Raw genomic sequence first — 18,238 nt, 5'->3', positions numbered from 1 at the left:
CACAAGAAGGATGCACTTCCTTATTTAATATGGGGAACAGTGTCTTACATGGTCACGTAATCAGAACCATCACCATGACAACGATGACAGCCTGCTTGGAAGCCTGCAATGATGACAAAAAGAGTTTAACTGTCAACTTCATGAACGATGAACGAGAGATTGGACAGAAAAGTTGGTTAGGGTGAGTTTGGAGAACCAAACAACTGAAAAGCAAAATCTGCACTTTTAAAAAATAAGCTCAGAAGCAAGCCTGAAACATCATTATTTCAATGCGTTATCTTACACCCTTAGAGGGGATAATTTACATTAGGTTCCGGCAAAACAACTAAAAATCAAAATCTGCACTTTTTTGACAAGTAAAAAAAAGACCGCACTAGCTTTTTATTGATGGATATAATGGCATTTAGACCGAGCTGCAAGTTGAACCGCGCATCCCACCTGAACCATCCACTTGACTTGACACATGAATCAGGCGCACTCTTTAGAGTCGTGAAGCCGCTGGCCATGTGCAGCGACATGACTGCAGTACCGGCTACACGTGTGTGATGAGTGACAACGGGATATCATATACATGTGGTACGCGGTAGGCTTAGATAAAAAGCTACAAAAAAGTTAGCCGATTAGAATTTGGAAACCGCAGTTTTTGACATGATCAGCAAAGTAATCATTAGTAAAGCATTCTCCGCAACGCAGATTAGCTCAATGAAATTTATGTCTTCATTGTTAGGATCTAAATGGCGAACCCAAACAGTCGCCAAATATGACAACGTTTCGGACAGTTATTCAGTCCTTCTTCAGGGCATCCTTGTTGATTAACGGTTTCACAGACTTTATAGAAATTTCGCTTTATTTTCTCATATCTCTGAAATAACACTTACTGTATACTCCCGTGAAAGTGCCTTTACTCGATCTGTCCTTGTCCTTTTCTAACATTCCCTGGGAATGCAAGACCGCCGTATTCTTGACTCACTGTTAACCGCATCATCTTCAAAATTTGATAGGGCTGGCCCGCGATCCGCCAGACTTATAACTTTATGTCTATAATGTTGACCATGGTGCCTAGCTCGCTATGTACGAGAACGACCAGCAATGGATTCAGGTTGATTTCAGAAAAACCATGATCGTATGGAAGGTAGCAACACAGGGACACGGAAGAGACAATAAGTATGTCAAGAGTTATGCCATAGAGTACAGCCTGAACCGCGCTACCTGGAAAATGTACCAGGTCGGGGGCGTTGTCAAACATGGTACCCCCATTTAGGAAGATTACACCTAACTCTCCTGGTCTGTTAAAGGTGTTCACTGGAAACAGCGACGATTCCTCGGTGGCGACAAACAAGCTTAATCCTGCCATTCAAGCCCGCTACTTGAAGATCAGGCCTAAGAACTGGTCCACTTATATTTCCTTGAGACTCGAGTTCTATGGTAGCACAGCTTAAAGGATCCTCAGGAACACAGGTAAGGTGTCACGATACACATCATCGGGTGAGATTTTCCTCTCCCCCCCCACCCCCCCTCCCACGTCTCAAGGCTCTCGCCCTAGGGGGGTGTTCAGGGCCGTGTCTAGAGAAGAAAGCAGGAGGTGATCAAGGGTAGTATTTCCCAAATTCAATCACTAGATCCATCTATTTTTTTAATGCAAATACAAACATAGAATTAGCCGTCTTTTTAACTTGACCCCCTCCCCCCCTTGGGCACAGGGGTTATGGCTGAAATTACTCTTTTGGATGGCTTGAGATTTTTTGGGGGAGGGTTGCAATTTTTTTGAGCGCCGATTTTGGGGAGGGCCGTAATTTTTAAACAGGAAAAAATGTTTGAACCGGAAAAAATCAGTTAGCAGCCCTGCCCCCAATAAAACATGACCCTTCTCTCATAGACATACTAATTTATTACGTTATGCAAATTTACTTTATTTAATAATATTTATTTACACATGAGTCACTGGTAAGGAACCAGAAAACTTCTAAGATGAGGGAGAGAGAGAAAGTGTTTAAGCAAATGTTATGTATAGTGCACTTATCATCCTATGAATCCCATTTTTAAATGGGATTCATAATAGATAATAGATAAAGATATCGTGCTAGTGGAACACAGTGAAAAGATCAGAACTTCTTTCTATCCTAGATAACAGAACCTCTGACACACACTCTGGACAATCTGAAATTTGGTCTTAGGGAGGTGTATGTTCCATAGAGGGTATTATAAAGAGGTGCCATTATTATATTATTTTTAAAATTTGTTTACATTGCAATTCATTCCAAATTCTTATACCCGTGATTGTCGTACACGTATGCCCATTCAACCCCGATCAATCCTTTATAAATATTTCTCGATAGGGTATGACTTGGGTATCACTTTCACAGCCTGGCTTTGAGATTTCCAGATCTCACCATTTCCAGACACTCCTTTGCACAGCCCCAGGACAAGATGTATCCGATTGCACCATGCCCATAGTTATGAATAAGCCTGGGATTACTGGGATCTGGCTCCACCCGTGGCCCCCCAGATCTCACCGGCCTCAGTCCCACTTTGACAACCATATCCTTCTCCTTTATACTGCCAACTGGGGGGTACATCGCAATACATTGCTGGAGGAATTTCTTTACTAGTGGATGAGAGAGGCTGAGGTTGGTGTTGTATTCGTGCGACTGGTAAAAGACGCCTAGACTTCCCATGCTTGGGTCTAAGTTGACAAAAGAGACAAAAGAGTGTTAGGGACGATTCATTTTTTTGGGGGAGGGGGGGGATTGGCAAGATTTTTCACACAACCAAATGAAATCACCCGACCCCCTTTTGAGTATGATAAAAATGTCATGACCCCTGGGGGTGATATAGAAACAAAAGGTAGCCCTCCCCCCCTATCCCCTGATATCCCTTATAAAAGAACTTTCTGTCTTTTATTTCAATAGAGGTAATTTATGCTTACACTAGCTCTTAGGACAACAACAACACCAATCTGCAATGGGTCTTTGCAATAAAAACCTATCCTGGTGCACATGCACATGTGTATCCATTGACTCTGTCTGTACAGCTTCCTCCGTTGAGGAAATTTATGTTTACACTAGCTCTTAGGACAACAACAACACCAATCTGCAATGGGTCTTTGCAATAAAAACCTAAAACAAAACCAATCATGATCACAATCTCACATAAACAAGCATGTCTATATTAATAGTCAAGCTGATTCACAATTCAAAAACTCTGCTTCGTCCTCTTCTTTATCTTCTTCTTCTTCAGCCTCTTCCTCCACCTCTCCCTCCTCCTCTTCCCCCTTCTCTTCTTCTATTTCAACCTGTCTCTTTTCTCTCACTTCTACTTCTCTATCTCCTTTTTCCGAAGCCCACTCTGTTAGTTTCACTTTGATACACTTTCTTGCATCTTGCATTTTAAAGTTTGAAGCAGCTTTTCAAGTGCAGTCATATGTCGGTATTTTCTCAACTTATCCAATCTTACTATCAGTAGCCTTTTTTTTTTATTAAGCAATTATGTATCTTTCCTCTAGGTTATGTGTTAATGAGGTGTGTTTTCAGAAATGCTGTAGTTTTTTTTTCCAGTCGCCTATGACTTTCTTTTTCTGGCCCTTTTCTTTGACTTTCCTTGATTGATTATTCTTTTTTGGTATAGCCCGAGTATCAGGCAATTTTTTTTTAAAAGTCGGAGAGGCTTCCCGGTATATATTTCACAGGGAAGGATAAAAGGGCCTGACACTCAGGCTATTTTTGGTATCCCCTTGAAGACATGGTGCAATTCTGCCTGGGCGATTAAAAGCTTCTCAGACTTTACCCCAACCTCTTCAAGCAACTTTATGAGCCCTTCTAGTTTGTTTTTGAATAATCATATTGTTCTGTGGCCCAGTCTTGCAATTTGTTCAAGAACAAACCAATCATGAGGCAAAGTTACTAAAGTCAGGATTGCGTTCAGACATGGCATGAACACTGGGGCGTTTTGATTCAGTTTGCAATTAGATTGGCTAAAAGATGAAAGACTTTGCCTTTGACTAATAGTAACTCTGACTAAATACAAGTCCAGCTTACTTTCAACTGTCATCTGAAATTTGCTTTACTATAAATTGACGAATACTTGTAGCATGCGTATTGGAATTCCACACAGCAATCTTGTAAATCAGTACTATACAGTAAATATATGTATTATTGGGCTGAAGATTTTACAGTGTCAAAGCTAAAACGTGTGTGTTTGTACACAGAAGTTAAAAAATGGGAAACTCAAAAAATGGTTTAGTATGATCACTGGCATACACAACAACAATTAGATGACCCCCCGCATGTGTTTCCATATTTTATGGTAACCCCCCACTTGATAGTGCAGAATTTAAGGCACCCCCCCCCCCCCCCCCTTGGCATAAATAATGAATGGTCCCTTAATGGCATTTATAAGCAGCACCACTCTACAACCTCACATGCATTGCCTGGGACAACATGGTGAGGATAGGAACAACGTAAAATTTCTGGGATATGAGTATCACAAACTTACCTGCCTCTATTACCTTAGGTAGGGGTAGGTACAGTATTTCATAAATTTTAGCAACCACCTATATTAAGCGACCATGGCCACAAGGATAGTGTAGGTTTTAGCACATTTTACTTCCTGTTACAATGTTATGGACAATCCTTTTATGTGGTCGAAGCAACTATTTGTGACAGTTGCCTTTGTAAAAAAGTGAAGACGTATGGTTCTACACCATTTCTTATTCATTTTTTAAAATTGTAGCCAATAGCATTATCTGATGGCTCTTCTGTAGCATTTCAGCTCAATTTTTTTCTTGCGTTCCCCCATTAAATGCATAGGCGGATCTAAGGAGAGACAGAACGCCCCCTCCCCCCGTTTTCAAAGATTTTGCATACAAATATGAAAAAAATATAAGAAAATACACAAAAAAGAATATATCCAGTCCTCATTAAAATCCTTTCTTTACCTTATCCTCTATCCACCCATGAAAAGGGAAGCAAAGAAATCATTTAACTTTTGAAATATATCACAACTACACTGTTTGTTAGTGTGTTACAGTTTAAATAACTACAAAAAACAATGTCTCTCAAACGTGTGTATGGTCACTGTAATTTATCAACCCTCAAACCTCGTGATAAGTACATTATCATATAATATAGTTATACAAGAAAACAATTAGGTGAAGACCAAAAATCTCCCATTTTTTAATGCTTATCTCATGCTATTTCCAATATGAAAGAATTTAAGAAACACATTGAAAGGAAAAAGGTTCCTTTCATAAAAAGGTCACACTGCTATACTCAACCCCAGCTTACCATTGTTATGGTGTGGTAGTATTGAGGGCCTGCCTATGGCGGCATTCTCCCCAGGCCTTCCACCATACTCAGTCTTGAAGCCATGTGCCAAGCGGTAATCAATATTAAGTGCATCACTGGGTACATTGATCAGGGCTCCTGTGATCAGATAATATATGTTGCTTACAATGAGACTTGAACAAGACAAAAAGGGTCTGCTCAACCCTCCCCCATCTCCCTTCTGCAATAAAAGTCCTGGCCACTGGTCTGCAAAGTGTGAGTCCACCCCTGCTTTACACTAAAAGCCACTGCAGATATCGCTCAAGCAACTTATAGAAAACATTGAACTGTGTAGGAGTCCAAAAATGCTGGAAAGACGCAGTCGACAGTACCTCTTACAGGATAGACCTTGTCGTCTGTTGCAAGTTCTTTTGCCGCAAGACCAGTGCAGTTGATGACAAAATCAGCATTGTATGATGTCATCAGGGAGTTGAGTTGTGAAAGTAAAGTGCCTTGTAAAGATGCTCTCACGTATTTTACTCCAAGCTGTTGACACTAAGGGTAACACAAAGAGAAAAGAATTAGGTGAAGCAAAGAAGCCTAACAAGGGACTATTATGTATGGCCATGTGTGTAGATGCTGACCGACACCTGACGATTATTTTATGGTAATATTAGCATGCAAAACAGTATCTGGCAATTTGCCATTTTGATTGTCGAAGCGCGCAGTGAAATGCGCACGCCCAACAGAATAGTCCCTTGTTAAGAAGCCTTACTTTTTGTATTGGTACAGAACTAACTTCCACCAGCTATACTGGTGCAGAAGGTACAACAGAGCTAGGTTCCACATGAAGTGCCACGGCGTGTTTATTGTTAGTAAGCAATGTCACTGGGGGTGGTCAATGCCAGAGGGTTTATTGCAACCCAAGTGGTTCTTTTACATCCCTTCGATTACGTTTTAGCAAGCCTGCCATTACATATAAAAATAGTCACGTTTTAAAATCCACTTTGTCTGCTGAAGTGATGGACATGAAGCAAAAAAGCCTAATGTTTTTTTTTTGAAAGCCTGCCATATCAGAGCTGTAGCAGGCTTCATAATATTGGGACTATAAAGAAACATAACAGAAAATATTATGGGGCACAACAACTAAGAGGAGACTGAGCCTACAGTGCCTAATACCTGTTGGTATAACCACATCATGTACGAGGGACTGTTGATTACAGGAACCCAAAAAGAAACTGCATCTTTAACTCCATGAGGTGAGGTATTAATTCCTGAAAATAAAAACAAAACATAGCTAAGTAAATCCAAGCTGGTTCTTACCCATCAGCCAGGGTACCTCTAACCGGATTGATTCAAGTAATAAATTTAAAAAATCATAACATCCACCTAAATATACTAATTACTCCCCCCTACTGGACAAAGCCTTGAAAATAGTAACATTCAATGACATTTTCTGGAAGTGTTTCTGATGTCATCAATGTTTACTCTATGAAGGCAAATATGGAAAAAACAAACCTTTCTCTTTAATTATCATGGGTGAATGCCTGAACTTTGGAAGGTGTTTGCTTTTATTTATAAACTCCATTGTTGGACCATCCTAAAATGGAAAGATAACAGTATTTTTTTTTTAAATGGAAGGGAAACAGTATTTCATTTATTTACTCATCTTTAATTGACTCTGTTTTTTGTAAATGATAGAAGCATAGTTGCTCTGTTTATTATCTAGATCTGTAATACAGAGACTTATGTAGGTGTGGGATTTAGTGCAAAGTTGAAGCTCAGACTAAGGGCGCCCATCCTAGAAAAGGGTGTTGTGGGAAACCTTATAGCTTTGTCATATGATGCAACTACTCATTTCAAATAGACGCACAGGTGCATATAAAATTACCTGAAATTGCTAAATGTCATTGAGTCAATTTACTGTTAGTCTAATTTTTTTATCCAAATTAAATCACTGCTAATGCTTGGGGACAGGGTACTCTACTATAAGTGACTGGGATGGGAAGGGTGGGGGAGCGGTTCAGAGCCCAAAATTTTATACCCAAAGGAGGACAAGAAACCAGGGGCTACTTACCCCTTCAATAGCAAATATACCCTGAATTCTATTCAATAATAAGAAAAATACTGGGGAAGAAAAATTTAAACCTCCGAAAATATAGCTATCCCCTCCTCTAGCCTTCATGTATGTTTTAGATGCTGTTTTCAGAAAGGAAAAATCGTAGCTTGTGGCCGCCATCTTGGATTCGAGTGACCAAAGATGAGAGGCGCCAGGGGGAGGGTGGGGAGGGCAAGGAGAAAAAAACTACAGGTAGGCTACCCCCTTCCCACATCATGCTGATACCCTCCCTTTACAGAGCCAAATAGCAAGCCATGTAAGATTAGGAAGGGGACACAAGAAAATGTTGGGGGAGGGGGGAACAGCCACCCCTCTACTGGTCATTTCCTTCTAAGTTTTAAAAATATTGAGTGGGGGGACGGGGGAGGGGCACCAACCCCCACACAAATCATGTTGATGATTGTCAGTGCCAACAGATTTTTGTTTGCTTAATTGAGATTTTCCCATACAAAGCTGTAGTGTACTTACTATATCCTTGAACAGGTAGACATTTTCAATGACTTTCACACCAGTCTTACATCCATTTTTTGCTTGCTGCACCAGTTTGTCATAAGAGACCATTGCCCATGCCTTTAAACAAAGGGGAACCAAAGACTTTTATTCCAATTTCCTATGACACAAAAAGTGATTCACAAAAAATGCTTTTTTGTGAATAGTTTACTTCCTGGCTTCTCATGTCTCATTTATATTCCACTTGATTAATCTTAACCTATAAGGTTGTTAAGGGTGTACTGACATTAGTGTTGCTCAGTTACGACGTTGCTACGCTGGTGGCGTTGAGCGCGCGCATATACAGAACACGGAATTTGTCATTCACAAGCTTTCCTGAAGTAAAAGAAACAAAAAATATGGGTTTCAAGTTCCCCAAAATTGACTTTAAGTTGATCTCAGCCTTTTCGGGTTATGGTATTTTCCATATTTTGTAAAAACGAAGATTCAGCGAAGATTAAGTCAAGCATACGTTTTTGAAGCCAAAGTTTTCTATTTTCACTACCTGTGCGCGATGCAAAAACCGGTTGCAAACGCTCGCGCACGCACTGAAAATCTTATTTCAAAGTAGCGCGCGCTGTATCAGAATTTTAAAATACTTTTTTAATTTCCATCATGACATGGCGGATATCGTTCCTCTGAAGTGTTATTACCACGAAACACTATTGGAATTTGTTTTTAAACTTCATTTCAATATCATCATGTGAGATATCATTGTGTCTGAGCAGGCCGAATGTGCACGTGCGGGCTTTGATTCACTTCCGGATGCGTTTTCAAAAAAAACCCTTTTTTTTCGCCAAATTATTTCAAAACGCAATATTTTTTTCTGTATTCCTTTTTATTAAAATCTCCTTCATATAGCCAAGCATGGATTTAGCGTTAATTTAACAGAAACCAAAATTATATCAAATAATCTGGATTTCAGGACCTTTGAAAAATCATACAAAAACAATTACTCAATCATTTCTAAAACGTATGCTTGGCTTAATGCACCAATCCCTCAAGCTTCATAAAACGGAGTAACGTCATCATAATAGTCAGCATACTTTTGTTGGTCAACTTGGCAAATATCAGTCCCTTATGACTTTCTACAAGGCTTTTATGCTATATTCACTTTTTCTTAGCAACAGATGTCAGTACACCCTTAAGCTCTATTTTAAGTATAACTTTCTTTAATTTTGATTTAAATTTTGTGTAAATAGAAAAAAAAAACTCAAAAATTAGGAAACAACAACGGATAAACATATCTGAGCCATTACACATACTCTGCCAGTTGATGCTGTATCTCTAGTGACAAAAAGTAGTTGCATTTCTTAAAGTAAAATTCGTTTGCTACTGTATATCTATGTAACTGCACAGCACAAGCCATAGCAAGTGCCACAAATGTTAATTCCCCAATTGTCAAGGACTAAGAAAAAGAGAGAAGAGTTACTGCAAGGAATATTTTATTCAATATAGTATTTGGAAATAGGGATCCAAGTGTTTAGTAATTAGCAAACCTGATGATACAATAATTTCGTTTTTATAAAAAGCATTAATACAGGATCAAACATGTCCTAAGCACATTTAAAATCCTAATACGAATTAAGAAAGGCCCATCCTGGAGCTAATTCAAGCTTCTAGTAAGCTCACATTCAAGTCAAATTCGGTTACAAGAAACAGAAAGATACTATCCATATTTTGACTGGGAATAAAACCGATACACTGATGCATGTACACACTTGGCCCCCTGTGATGGATAATGCAAACAAAAAACAGATGCCTGAGATGCCTCTGGCATTTTTATATACTCAGTTCATTTTTCTTACATTTTTGCATTGTTTTTTTTTACAGTGAATAAGAACAGTGCTTATAAAAAGTATACTCTATGTAAGGTGTACCTCAATTTTTTGTCTGCTGAATTCTTCAAAACAATCCATCTTAGTAGGGAAGACCCATAGTGCACCAGCGATCAGTGACACAATTACTGGATCACCAGGAATAGGGAACTCCTTGGCCAACACAGTAACTTCATACCTATGAAGAAAAAAAAAAAATGTAAAATAACCTAATTAGTTAAATGCTATACGCTATGTGCATAAGGTTAAAAAGGGGAAGAATTTCAGAGCACCATAACCAGGACATTTTGCCTAACCTATATTGCTTTGTGTGTATTGTTGTAACATAGGCACCCCAGCAATAATATTGCTTCCCCAGAATATACAACGTCTCAAAGAATACTCAAACATGGTGTGCAAAAGGTACATTTGTGTGTGATTTGGACTTTGCTGTTCCTTTTTCCAACAATGTTACATGAGGCTTTGGCTGTTTAGATATATTTCTTACCCAGCTGTCAACAGTTCATAAGCTGTTGTCAATCCAATGACACCTGCACCTATCACAAGCACTCGTTGACCACCAAAGGGGCTTGACTAGAGGAAGAATACAGCATATAAGACAATTATTTGTATCATCCCAATTCACCCTAACTGACACCACAGGTAGCCCAGGCAATGTACCTGTAAACCGATGAGAAATAACAGTGCTATTTGCCGTGTGTTTTGTTGTGAATATCAATCAAGTTCACAAACAAACTTACATTTTTCTTAAAACACATATCATTACCAGCACACTGTTATTTCTCATCGGTTTACGGATACATTGCCTGGGCTACGGCATAAGTACTTACAATATCAGAGTATTTAAAGGAAAAACCTTTTAGAACAGTTAACTTTCTGAATCGTAGACTTACCAATCTGCAAGGGCGAGGTTGTTGGTTTAGGGAAGACATTTTTGGACTTCAAGCTTATTCATACGATGGAACTAAAACGTGATATTATATAAGTAAATCGCCCGGCAGTCCTACTTCCAACTCATATCGACAGCCATGCGCTAGGTCTAGCAAGGGCAACGGGCCAATATAGTATCAAGATATTCAGCAAAAAACCTGCTTGGTAAAGTTATGCACGAAAAGCGATCGACACCGCATAAGCGATCAGTGGACCGTGCAGCCCAGGGAACTTACGGACGCTTGAGACAAAGGAAACCCGGTAGCAATACTATACAGTCAGAATCGACAAATATAAATAAACAAAAAAAATTGCAGTTGATAAAACTTTTATTCCATGAAAATAGTAAAAGACTGAAGAGAAGGGCAAACAAAACTGTTAAAAATGTTACTATACATTCTTATGATTCTATCATGGAAGAACATTATTCTAAACTAGTGCTACCTTACATTTTCTCACAAAGAAATCGATCTATTTTGCTTTTTCCGTTTCTCCTTATATATCCTTGGTAGAAACAGGGTTCTCCATTTTGCTTTATTCTCGTTCCATACTATATATATACCATAAGGTGGCTGGAGTTTGAAGGGTTCAAGGTCCCTGGAAACCTTCCTATGGTATGGCCCTAATGTAGAGCTTATTTAATGTAAAAATGCCCTGAAAACGTATATGTACAGTAACAGCTATATTTAAATCATCATATAAATTAAACAGATTAGGTATCTAGACATGCTTTTCCATGTTGTGGAAGACATTATGCGCATGGCTTATTATCAGCAGACTATGATAAATAAACTATCCTATCTGAAGCCTTCTTTTTTGCAGCACATTCAATGGTCTTTTAGTGGAAATCCAGCCTGGATTGGATAGCTTTGATGCCAGCATATATGTGAAATAATTTCACTGGTGAAATATCTATTTCTCGGGGATGTCTTCTTCTTCTTTCTTTCCATTCTCATCCTTACTTGTGTTATCAACTTCCTTTTCAGAGTCTTTAGGTTCCGCCTTATCTGATTTATCCTCAGCCTGGCCTTCTTTAGTCTCCTCTTCTTTAACCTTGAGCCCTTCGAGTTCCTGAACCAGCTTATCACTTTCATTGTCATCAGATATAGGTGTGGCATCCTTAATTTTTTTCTGGCAGTCTTGGAAAACATCTTTGAATTTGTTTGCATCTAAACATGAAATCATCATGATGGTTAAGCAATGCTTACAAATTTTTTTTAAAAACAGCCAATAAAGATTGCTAAACAGTTTTAAACACGAAGGCGCGGTATAAAAGGGTGCTTCCATTGGAAGCATCGGCTCATTTGTCAATCAACCGGCGTGGAGTGAGGATCAAATTCAAGATGGCGGCCCGAGTCAAGTACAAAACAGAGGGGAGAGGTTTCAAAGCGCTTCCTGATGTATAAAAATGCCAACTCTACCTTCTAGTCCGATAGAATGTGTAAAAAAGGAAACTCAGTAGAAGTAAAGCTACGAAACCAACATGATTTATGCAAAAAAGGAGCAAACGCATGATCGGAAAACAACGATTTCAAACCTCGACAAAAGGTGAGCTTTTTATGCCTAAAATTTACTTTTCATAGCTTTAAACTCAGAAAACAGGATTTAAATTAGTCATCATAAGCTTATGGGTACTTAAAGTGGCAGGGAAACTCTGTTTTGCTAGAAAATTCATCTTGACTTTGTCCACATTACTGCCGATAGAAGTAATGCAGGCCTTCTATAGAAAAGATGTTGTTTGTAGATCAAATCTTGCTTTCCTCTTGTTTGTTTTTATTTTTATATCGCCTCGAGCTAGGACAAGATTGTTTAAATTCTATTTACAAGCTACTATAAGTTGGAATTCAAGTATAAATATGTAATAAATGGTAGTGTTTTTTTTATCGTTGGGATCAGTCCATTATTTGTATTTTAGTAATGTTAACTAAACAGTTTATCTGAATGAATTGGAGGCCAAACTTGCATGTTGAATCTATTATATAATTTCTAATCAATTATATGATTTCATCCTAGTTATACCCAAGAAGCAAGTCATGGTGACATCTGAATAATCAACAAGATATATTCCTCAAGAAAAAGCAGATACATAGGCATGTATTACATTTTCCATGTGATTTTAAATCATAAACATTCCTTTGTAAAGGAAACATGTTTTGTTGCTAAAAGCTTGATTGATGTGTTAGTGAAGTGTATAAAGCAACCACTCATATTTTATAAACTGCATTATAGATTACACTTTTGAATAAACCAAAAAGCTTTCTCTTTTATCCATTCAGTTCAAGACTTCTCATTCTTACAGTAAAAGCAAGTGTAGATACAGGGAGGATATCCATTGAATGAAAACAGTAAAAGTCATGTCTCTATTTTGTATTATTAACTTATAATTAACTTAAAGTATAAAACATATGTTTAGGTAAACCCTTTTTTAAAACTAAGGATCCAGACCGGTTTGGGGCAAATAGAAACAAAAGCTAATTCAATTGTTATTATTTCTACATTATTTGTAGTCATCATAGATTGCAAGATAAAAACAAAATACTATACAGGTGCATTCTGATCCAAAAAGTAGAAAGATAGACTCAATTATGGCTCAATCTCACTTAGATGGATATCAGGCATTTCTTTAGTAGCCCTTCAGTGGTTTGGTGTACATATATGTGTAAGTATATAAGCTGATACATTGTACAAAGGGTTATCTGCTGTTTCTGTGAGCCAGTTATGCACTATAAAAAAATATTGAAACAAATGTTTTCTTTATATTGTATACCACTCCCTTGTTTTGTACAGTTTCTGCGAGCCAGTTATGCACTATAAAAACAAATATTGAAACAAATGTTTTCTTTTATTGTATACCACTCCCTTGTTTTGTACAGACAAATAGTAAGTTTTGCATTTTATTGGGATGGTACTAAGCCCTACTAACCCTATATCACAATGGGCACAATGGTCTAATGACCAAGTACTTTCCTAGAAATCAAATTGACTGCACTATGCTCCCTATTCAAACAGGTGTACCTAGTACTCTGTTTAGTATACTTATAAATGACAGACAGGGTGAGTAAACCGACAAATTTCCTTAGCCTTTCTTTATGTTCTGGATCAAGAAGTCTGGTACTAACAGCAGGATGGCACCAGAGAAAGGACCCAAGGTAATGACCACCCTAGATAATGTAATATCAGAGTTTCACTTGCACACTCCCTGGATACCGCTGAAATATCTTATGAAACTGGGGTCATTTGCCGAAGCCTGATCATGGTAACATGTATTGATCAACTATTAAATTTGGTAAAAAGATAATAAAGAAAAATTGACTTTCTCGTCAAAGTAGAAGTCAACCTGGGGTTCAACATTCCCTGACCTACCCACCACACCAAATTTTCTTCCTGTTCTGGTAAATGTGAAAACACTTTATGGATTTTTGGTTAATCCTTGAACAGATGTACAACAGCAGATAGACACACTTTGCATTTTTGTTTTACACCTGTTGCAGCAACAAGAAAGTAGAAATAATGGTTTCACTAGATTAAGTTTTACTGAAGTGTCCTCTTACACTACAGCTGTAAAGTGACTTATGAATAATAAAATATATATGATGTATCTTGACTTTATACCTGATGTTTGCTGCTTATGTTTAATTCTAATGTCCTGCTTTGTTGTGTGCTATTTTTCAGTACAGAAGTTACAAAAACACATTGTTTTCTTCAATGTCTTTTTTCTTCCTGTCTTCCTTTCCTCTTCTCCCCATTTTAGGGGCTTCTTTCCAGAGTACAATGCTCTTCATATTTCCCTGAATGTCTGATTGAAATACGAATCATGCTACCGGCCAAGAAAAGTGTGATGAAATGAGGCAAAATTGCTCCACGAAACATGTTTTCTAAACACGCTAAGAATGGCAAAATTTAGCTCTGTTTGTACCCCATTGCACGCATACATAATCCCTTAGTATAGACTGCTAAGCAATGACTGTGGTCATTGCGGGCCCAAGCTCACCAAATCCTTCCCTAGGAGAGTCGGGAAGGTATCATACCAAAAATGGAGTCGAAGGGATTTGAAATCGCGCCGTAAATGTACGAATTCTAAGACAGATATGCATTTCTCGCTGCCAAGAAAGGCTTGAAGTACAAATCAAACATATCTTTTCTTTCATTTGGGATTTTTTTTATTCGTTGGATATCAAATCATTAGATTTGGGGGCATTCTTTATTTACTGGGCTCGTAACGGTAATGGCCGCCATGTTGGACTCTCTCCATTTGAAAAATGGGGGCGGGGCTTAGGTCCTTTTATACCGCGCCTTCGTGTTTAATATTTGATTCCCAACAAAATTAACAACTTACTTTCAGCATTTGCAAATTTTATTGCTAGCGTCTCAGGCTTGACTTCTTCATCAGCAAAATCCGCTTTGACACTCCAAACCCAGGCCCTATCACTACCACAGTTCACTTTCAGCTCCATCTCGGGGTCAACTGAAATACCAAAAAGATAACAAGTCTTTGTTTATTTAATTTAGGGATGGTTCCTGGAAAGCCCATTAACAATAAGCACTAACCCACAATTTTGTCTTAACATAAGAATTACTTTACTTGCTGGATAAGTTCTGTTGCAGAAAACCAAATAGGGCCAGCTCTAATGCTTCGAATGCTATCCTTAACTGGGGATAAATTTGTCCATAAATTATCGTAAACTTATCCCTAGATTAGCGAATCTCTATTCCCAGCTGTTGCTGGTGACATTCCTATCAATTATTTGTATAAACTGTTGTAACACTTGAACATGTTTATAATTATCTACTACACCTCACAAGCAGGGTTAAATTTAACCCATTAACTCATCTATAACTATTACGCTCCCAGAAGCCTACAAAATCTAGGCCCAACTCCAAAACCTCAGAAATGCAAACTAAACATCACAAATAACAGTCGCAAATTACAAGTAAAACTGCTGTCAGCACCAGGGTGTAACAGTGCTGTACTAAACTTAAGAGACACCGCAGCACATTGTTTGAAACTTCAAGGCATACTGTCTTGGGTCAGTGGTAGCTAAATTTGACTGGTAGTGTGGGACTTGAAATAGGGGGGAGCTTTCTGTTTGAAGTCTGTTTTTCTTACAATCTTGCTCAAAAGTACTCACAAGTGAATTGGTTAACCCTAAGAGAACTATAAGAAGATAGTTATCCTTTGGTTAATGTTACTTTCAGGAGTAGTGACTATCTGTTGGTTTTCTATTCTGGGATAGCAAACCTTATCACAGCCTATTTTTGAGTTAAGTTTGAGTAGACATCTCACTAGTAAAATAGATGTCCGGCTAAATATGCTTTTGACAAAACCTGAGTAATTTTTTTGGTTAAGAATTGCTCCCCTAAAAATATCCCCCAACACAAACACCCTGTCACACATACTTAGGTGATTTGCGCAAATCTTGAGGGTTTTATCTCGTCGCATAAGAACTCGATAAGTATGCTTCTTGAGTTTGTGTTTGAGGATCCGGACATTCCCAACACCACGCTCTTTCCATAAATTCTCGTCTCCTGCCGTATCGTATCTGTACAACTTCGCTCTCCTGATAAGAAAAATTGATTATCAAACACAAAATGAGTGGCTCAAAATGTTTATGTTCTAATCTGAACTAAGCAAGATATCAACACGGTTTTTCGTAAACTTTGTAAAACGTAAGAGCATCTATACGTCGTGTACTTCCAAGAGAAATTCCTTACATTTGAAATATCTCTTCCTCATTCTCTTCCTGTGACTTCAGTTCAATTTTTGGAAGATTTACAATCGGCTTGAAATGAATTTCAGGACTTGCTGGGGCTACTTCGTCTTTCGTTCCCTACATTTTCCCGAAGAGAAACTAGGTTAATTCGCAAATACAAACATCAATAGTCATGTTTATGAAACGGGTATTATTATTTTTACCTGTTCTTCACTCATGGTCTAAAAAAAGTGAAGGATGGCTGAGGATTGTTAGGATTTGTTTTGTATCAATTGCTACAATCTCCACGACGAAGTGCCGGTTCCTTTCCAAACTTTTTCGCGGGGATGCGTCTGTCAAATCGCAGCCCTCGGCCCCAGGCCTATTGAGCGCATGAAACGCAGGAAGAAAACCGCTGATTATCAATAAGTACCGGCATTATGAGCCCCTGGTGCCGGAGATAAAACCACAGGTAGCCCAGGCAATGGTTTCGAAGCTTGTTCGTGTAGCTTGGAATCGTCTGTTATTCTTAGAGGTAAAACGAGTGGATTGAAGTCGCGATTTTTTGTGAAACATTGCCAATAAAATTGCCTTAAAACTTAGAACATGCCTTGTTGTTGTCATATTTATGTGTAATATACGATTTTTGGGGGTTTTCGTAACGGAATATATGACTTCTCTCCCCCTACTAAGGAAAGACAAGGTTGGAGGCCCTATTTTCGGTAGCACTCAAATACCGTCGAAATTCGCGAGGAAAATACAACAAACGAAAAAATGGACGTGATTTTCCGGGGGGGGGGGGAGGGGGGGGGGGGAAGGGAGTGAGTTCTCGGATAAAAATCTGAACCCCCGGAAAAACAAAAAGGGATTTTTATATGCCTTTGCAGTATCTCCACGGACGCTATTGTCGGATTGGCTACATACCAGACTACTAAAGAACTTAATGTTTGAAATCGCAGGGTCATTCATTTTACCCATACTTTACCAGGAATCTAGCTTTTGATCTTTATATTACACAAGGACATCGCTATATAGAGTATTGCTATACTACAGGTTTCAAGCTTTTACCCTTGACCATAACGGAAAAAAGATGATAAACATAATCGAGTCATGTTTTAACTACAATTGACTCACCAAATAATTGTTCATTTACGTCACTGCCTTGCACATGCGTCATCAACAAACGGATTAGACTTGTTATCGAAAGAATCGAACTATCAAAAGGTTTACAAAGATCGTCCTTTTACAAACACAGAGCACGAAAAACTCCGAGACGACGAAATGCGTCGATCTATCGAAGAACACTGCAGCCACATTTTCAGAAAAATAGTGTCATCTTTGAGTACTTTGACTGGACAATCTGGCACTAAATACAAAGTTCTGGAAACAAGCGATGATGTGGTTTGCTATTGCATAAGTTCACACGAATATGCAGTATTTCCGCCTGTTGGGATGGAAGAGGTTTCGGTGGATTTAGATCTAGCCTGCCTTGTGAGACCAAGAAGGAACGCCATTTGCATGGAACTCGAGAAACAGGACAAGGAACTTAAGAAGTTTCGATGCGGTATTTTGTGTGAAATTAACCTTCAGGAAGAAGGGTTATGGATGTTGTGAGAAGTGCTGATACCTTTATTAAAACTCTGAAAGTATTTATCAAACAACAGTATAAAATATACATAAAAAAAGACAGAAAGAGAGAAAATGGTCTTGTTAATAAGCAAGCGCATCCCTGTGAATTGGAATACTAAGTTATAGCAAGAGACCATGATCTCTTGGTTATAGAGCACCACTCCATTTTTGGCCGCCCTGTGTACGCGCCTGGCTATATTTGAGGGGGGGGGGGGGGGGGGGGGAGTAAGGCAATATTCTCTAGTGGCGGGGGATAAGACCTTTCTTTCGGACTCAAATTTT

At 38.5% G+C, this 18,238-nt stretch overlaps 2 protein-coding genes and 1 long non-coding RNA gene across 3 annotated transcripts; 1 reads left to right on the top strand and 2 right to left on the bottom strand.

Annotated features, from left to right (window-relative positions):
* Positions 1 to 1,889: 1,889 nt before the first annotated feature.
* LOC5513702 (D-amino-acid oxidase) lies at positions 1,890 to 10,843 on the bottom strand. The gene is made up of 10 exons (XM_048726502.1): positions 10,678 to 10,843; positions 10,601 to 10,646; positions 10,195 to 10,280; positions 9,750 to 9,885; positions 7,849 to 7,950; positions 6,780 to 6,861; positions 6,441 to 6,535; positions 5,654 to 5,816; positions 5,283 to 5,420; positions 1,890 to 2,683 (listed from the first exon to the last, which is right to left on the bottom strand). The coding sequence occupies exons 2-10, from the start codon at positions 10,637 to 10,639 to the stop codon at positions 2,358 to 2,360; spliced, it is 1,167 nt and encodes a 388-aa protein (XP_048582459.1). The 5' UTR covers positions 10,640 to 10,646; positions 10,678 to 10,843; the 3' UTR covers positions 1,890 to 2,357.
* Positions 10,844 to 10,948: 105 nt separating this feature from the next.
* On the bottom strand, positions 10,949 to 16,708 carry LOC5513744 (ran-specific GTPase-activating protein). The gene is made up of 5 exons (XM_001633929.3): positions 16,552 to 16,708; positions 16,350 to 16,465; positions 16,035 to 16,195; positions 14,974 to 15,102; positions 10,949 to 11,806 (listed from the first exon to the last, which is right to left on the bottom strand). Exons 1-5 carry the CDS (start codon positions 16,564 to 16,566, stop codon positions 11,550 to 11,552), a joined length of 678 nt encoding a protein of 225 aa, XP_001633979.2. The 5' UTR covers positions 16,567 to 16,708; the 3' UTR covers positions 10,949 to 11,549.
* Positions 11,783 to 13,000, top strand: LOC125561855. The gene is made up of 2 exons (XR_007307555.1): positions 11,783 to 12,185; positions 12,651 to 13,000. It is a non-coding gene; the product is annotated as an uncharacterized LOC125561855 (long non-coding RNA).
* Positions 16,709 to 18,238: the final 1,530 nt, after the last annotated feature.

This window comes from Nematostella vectensis, chromosome 4, assembly GCF_932526225.1.
Source record: "Nematostella vectensis chromosome 4, jaNemVect1.1, whole genome shotgun sequence".
NCBI lineage: Eukaryota > Metazoa > Cnidaria > Anthozoa > Actiniaria > Edwardsiidae > Nematostella > Nematostella vectensis.
The sequence above is the reverse complement of the archived record's forward strand: the minus strand, read 5'-3'. Positions and strand labels throughout refer to the sequence as shown.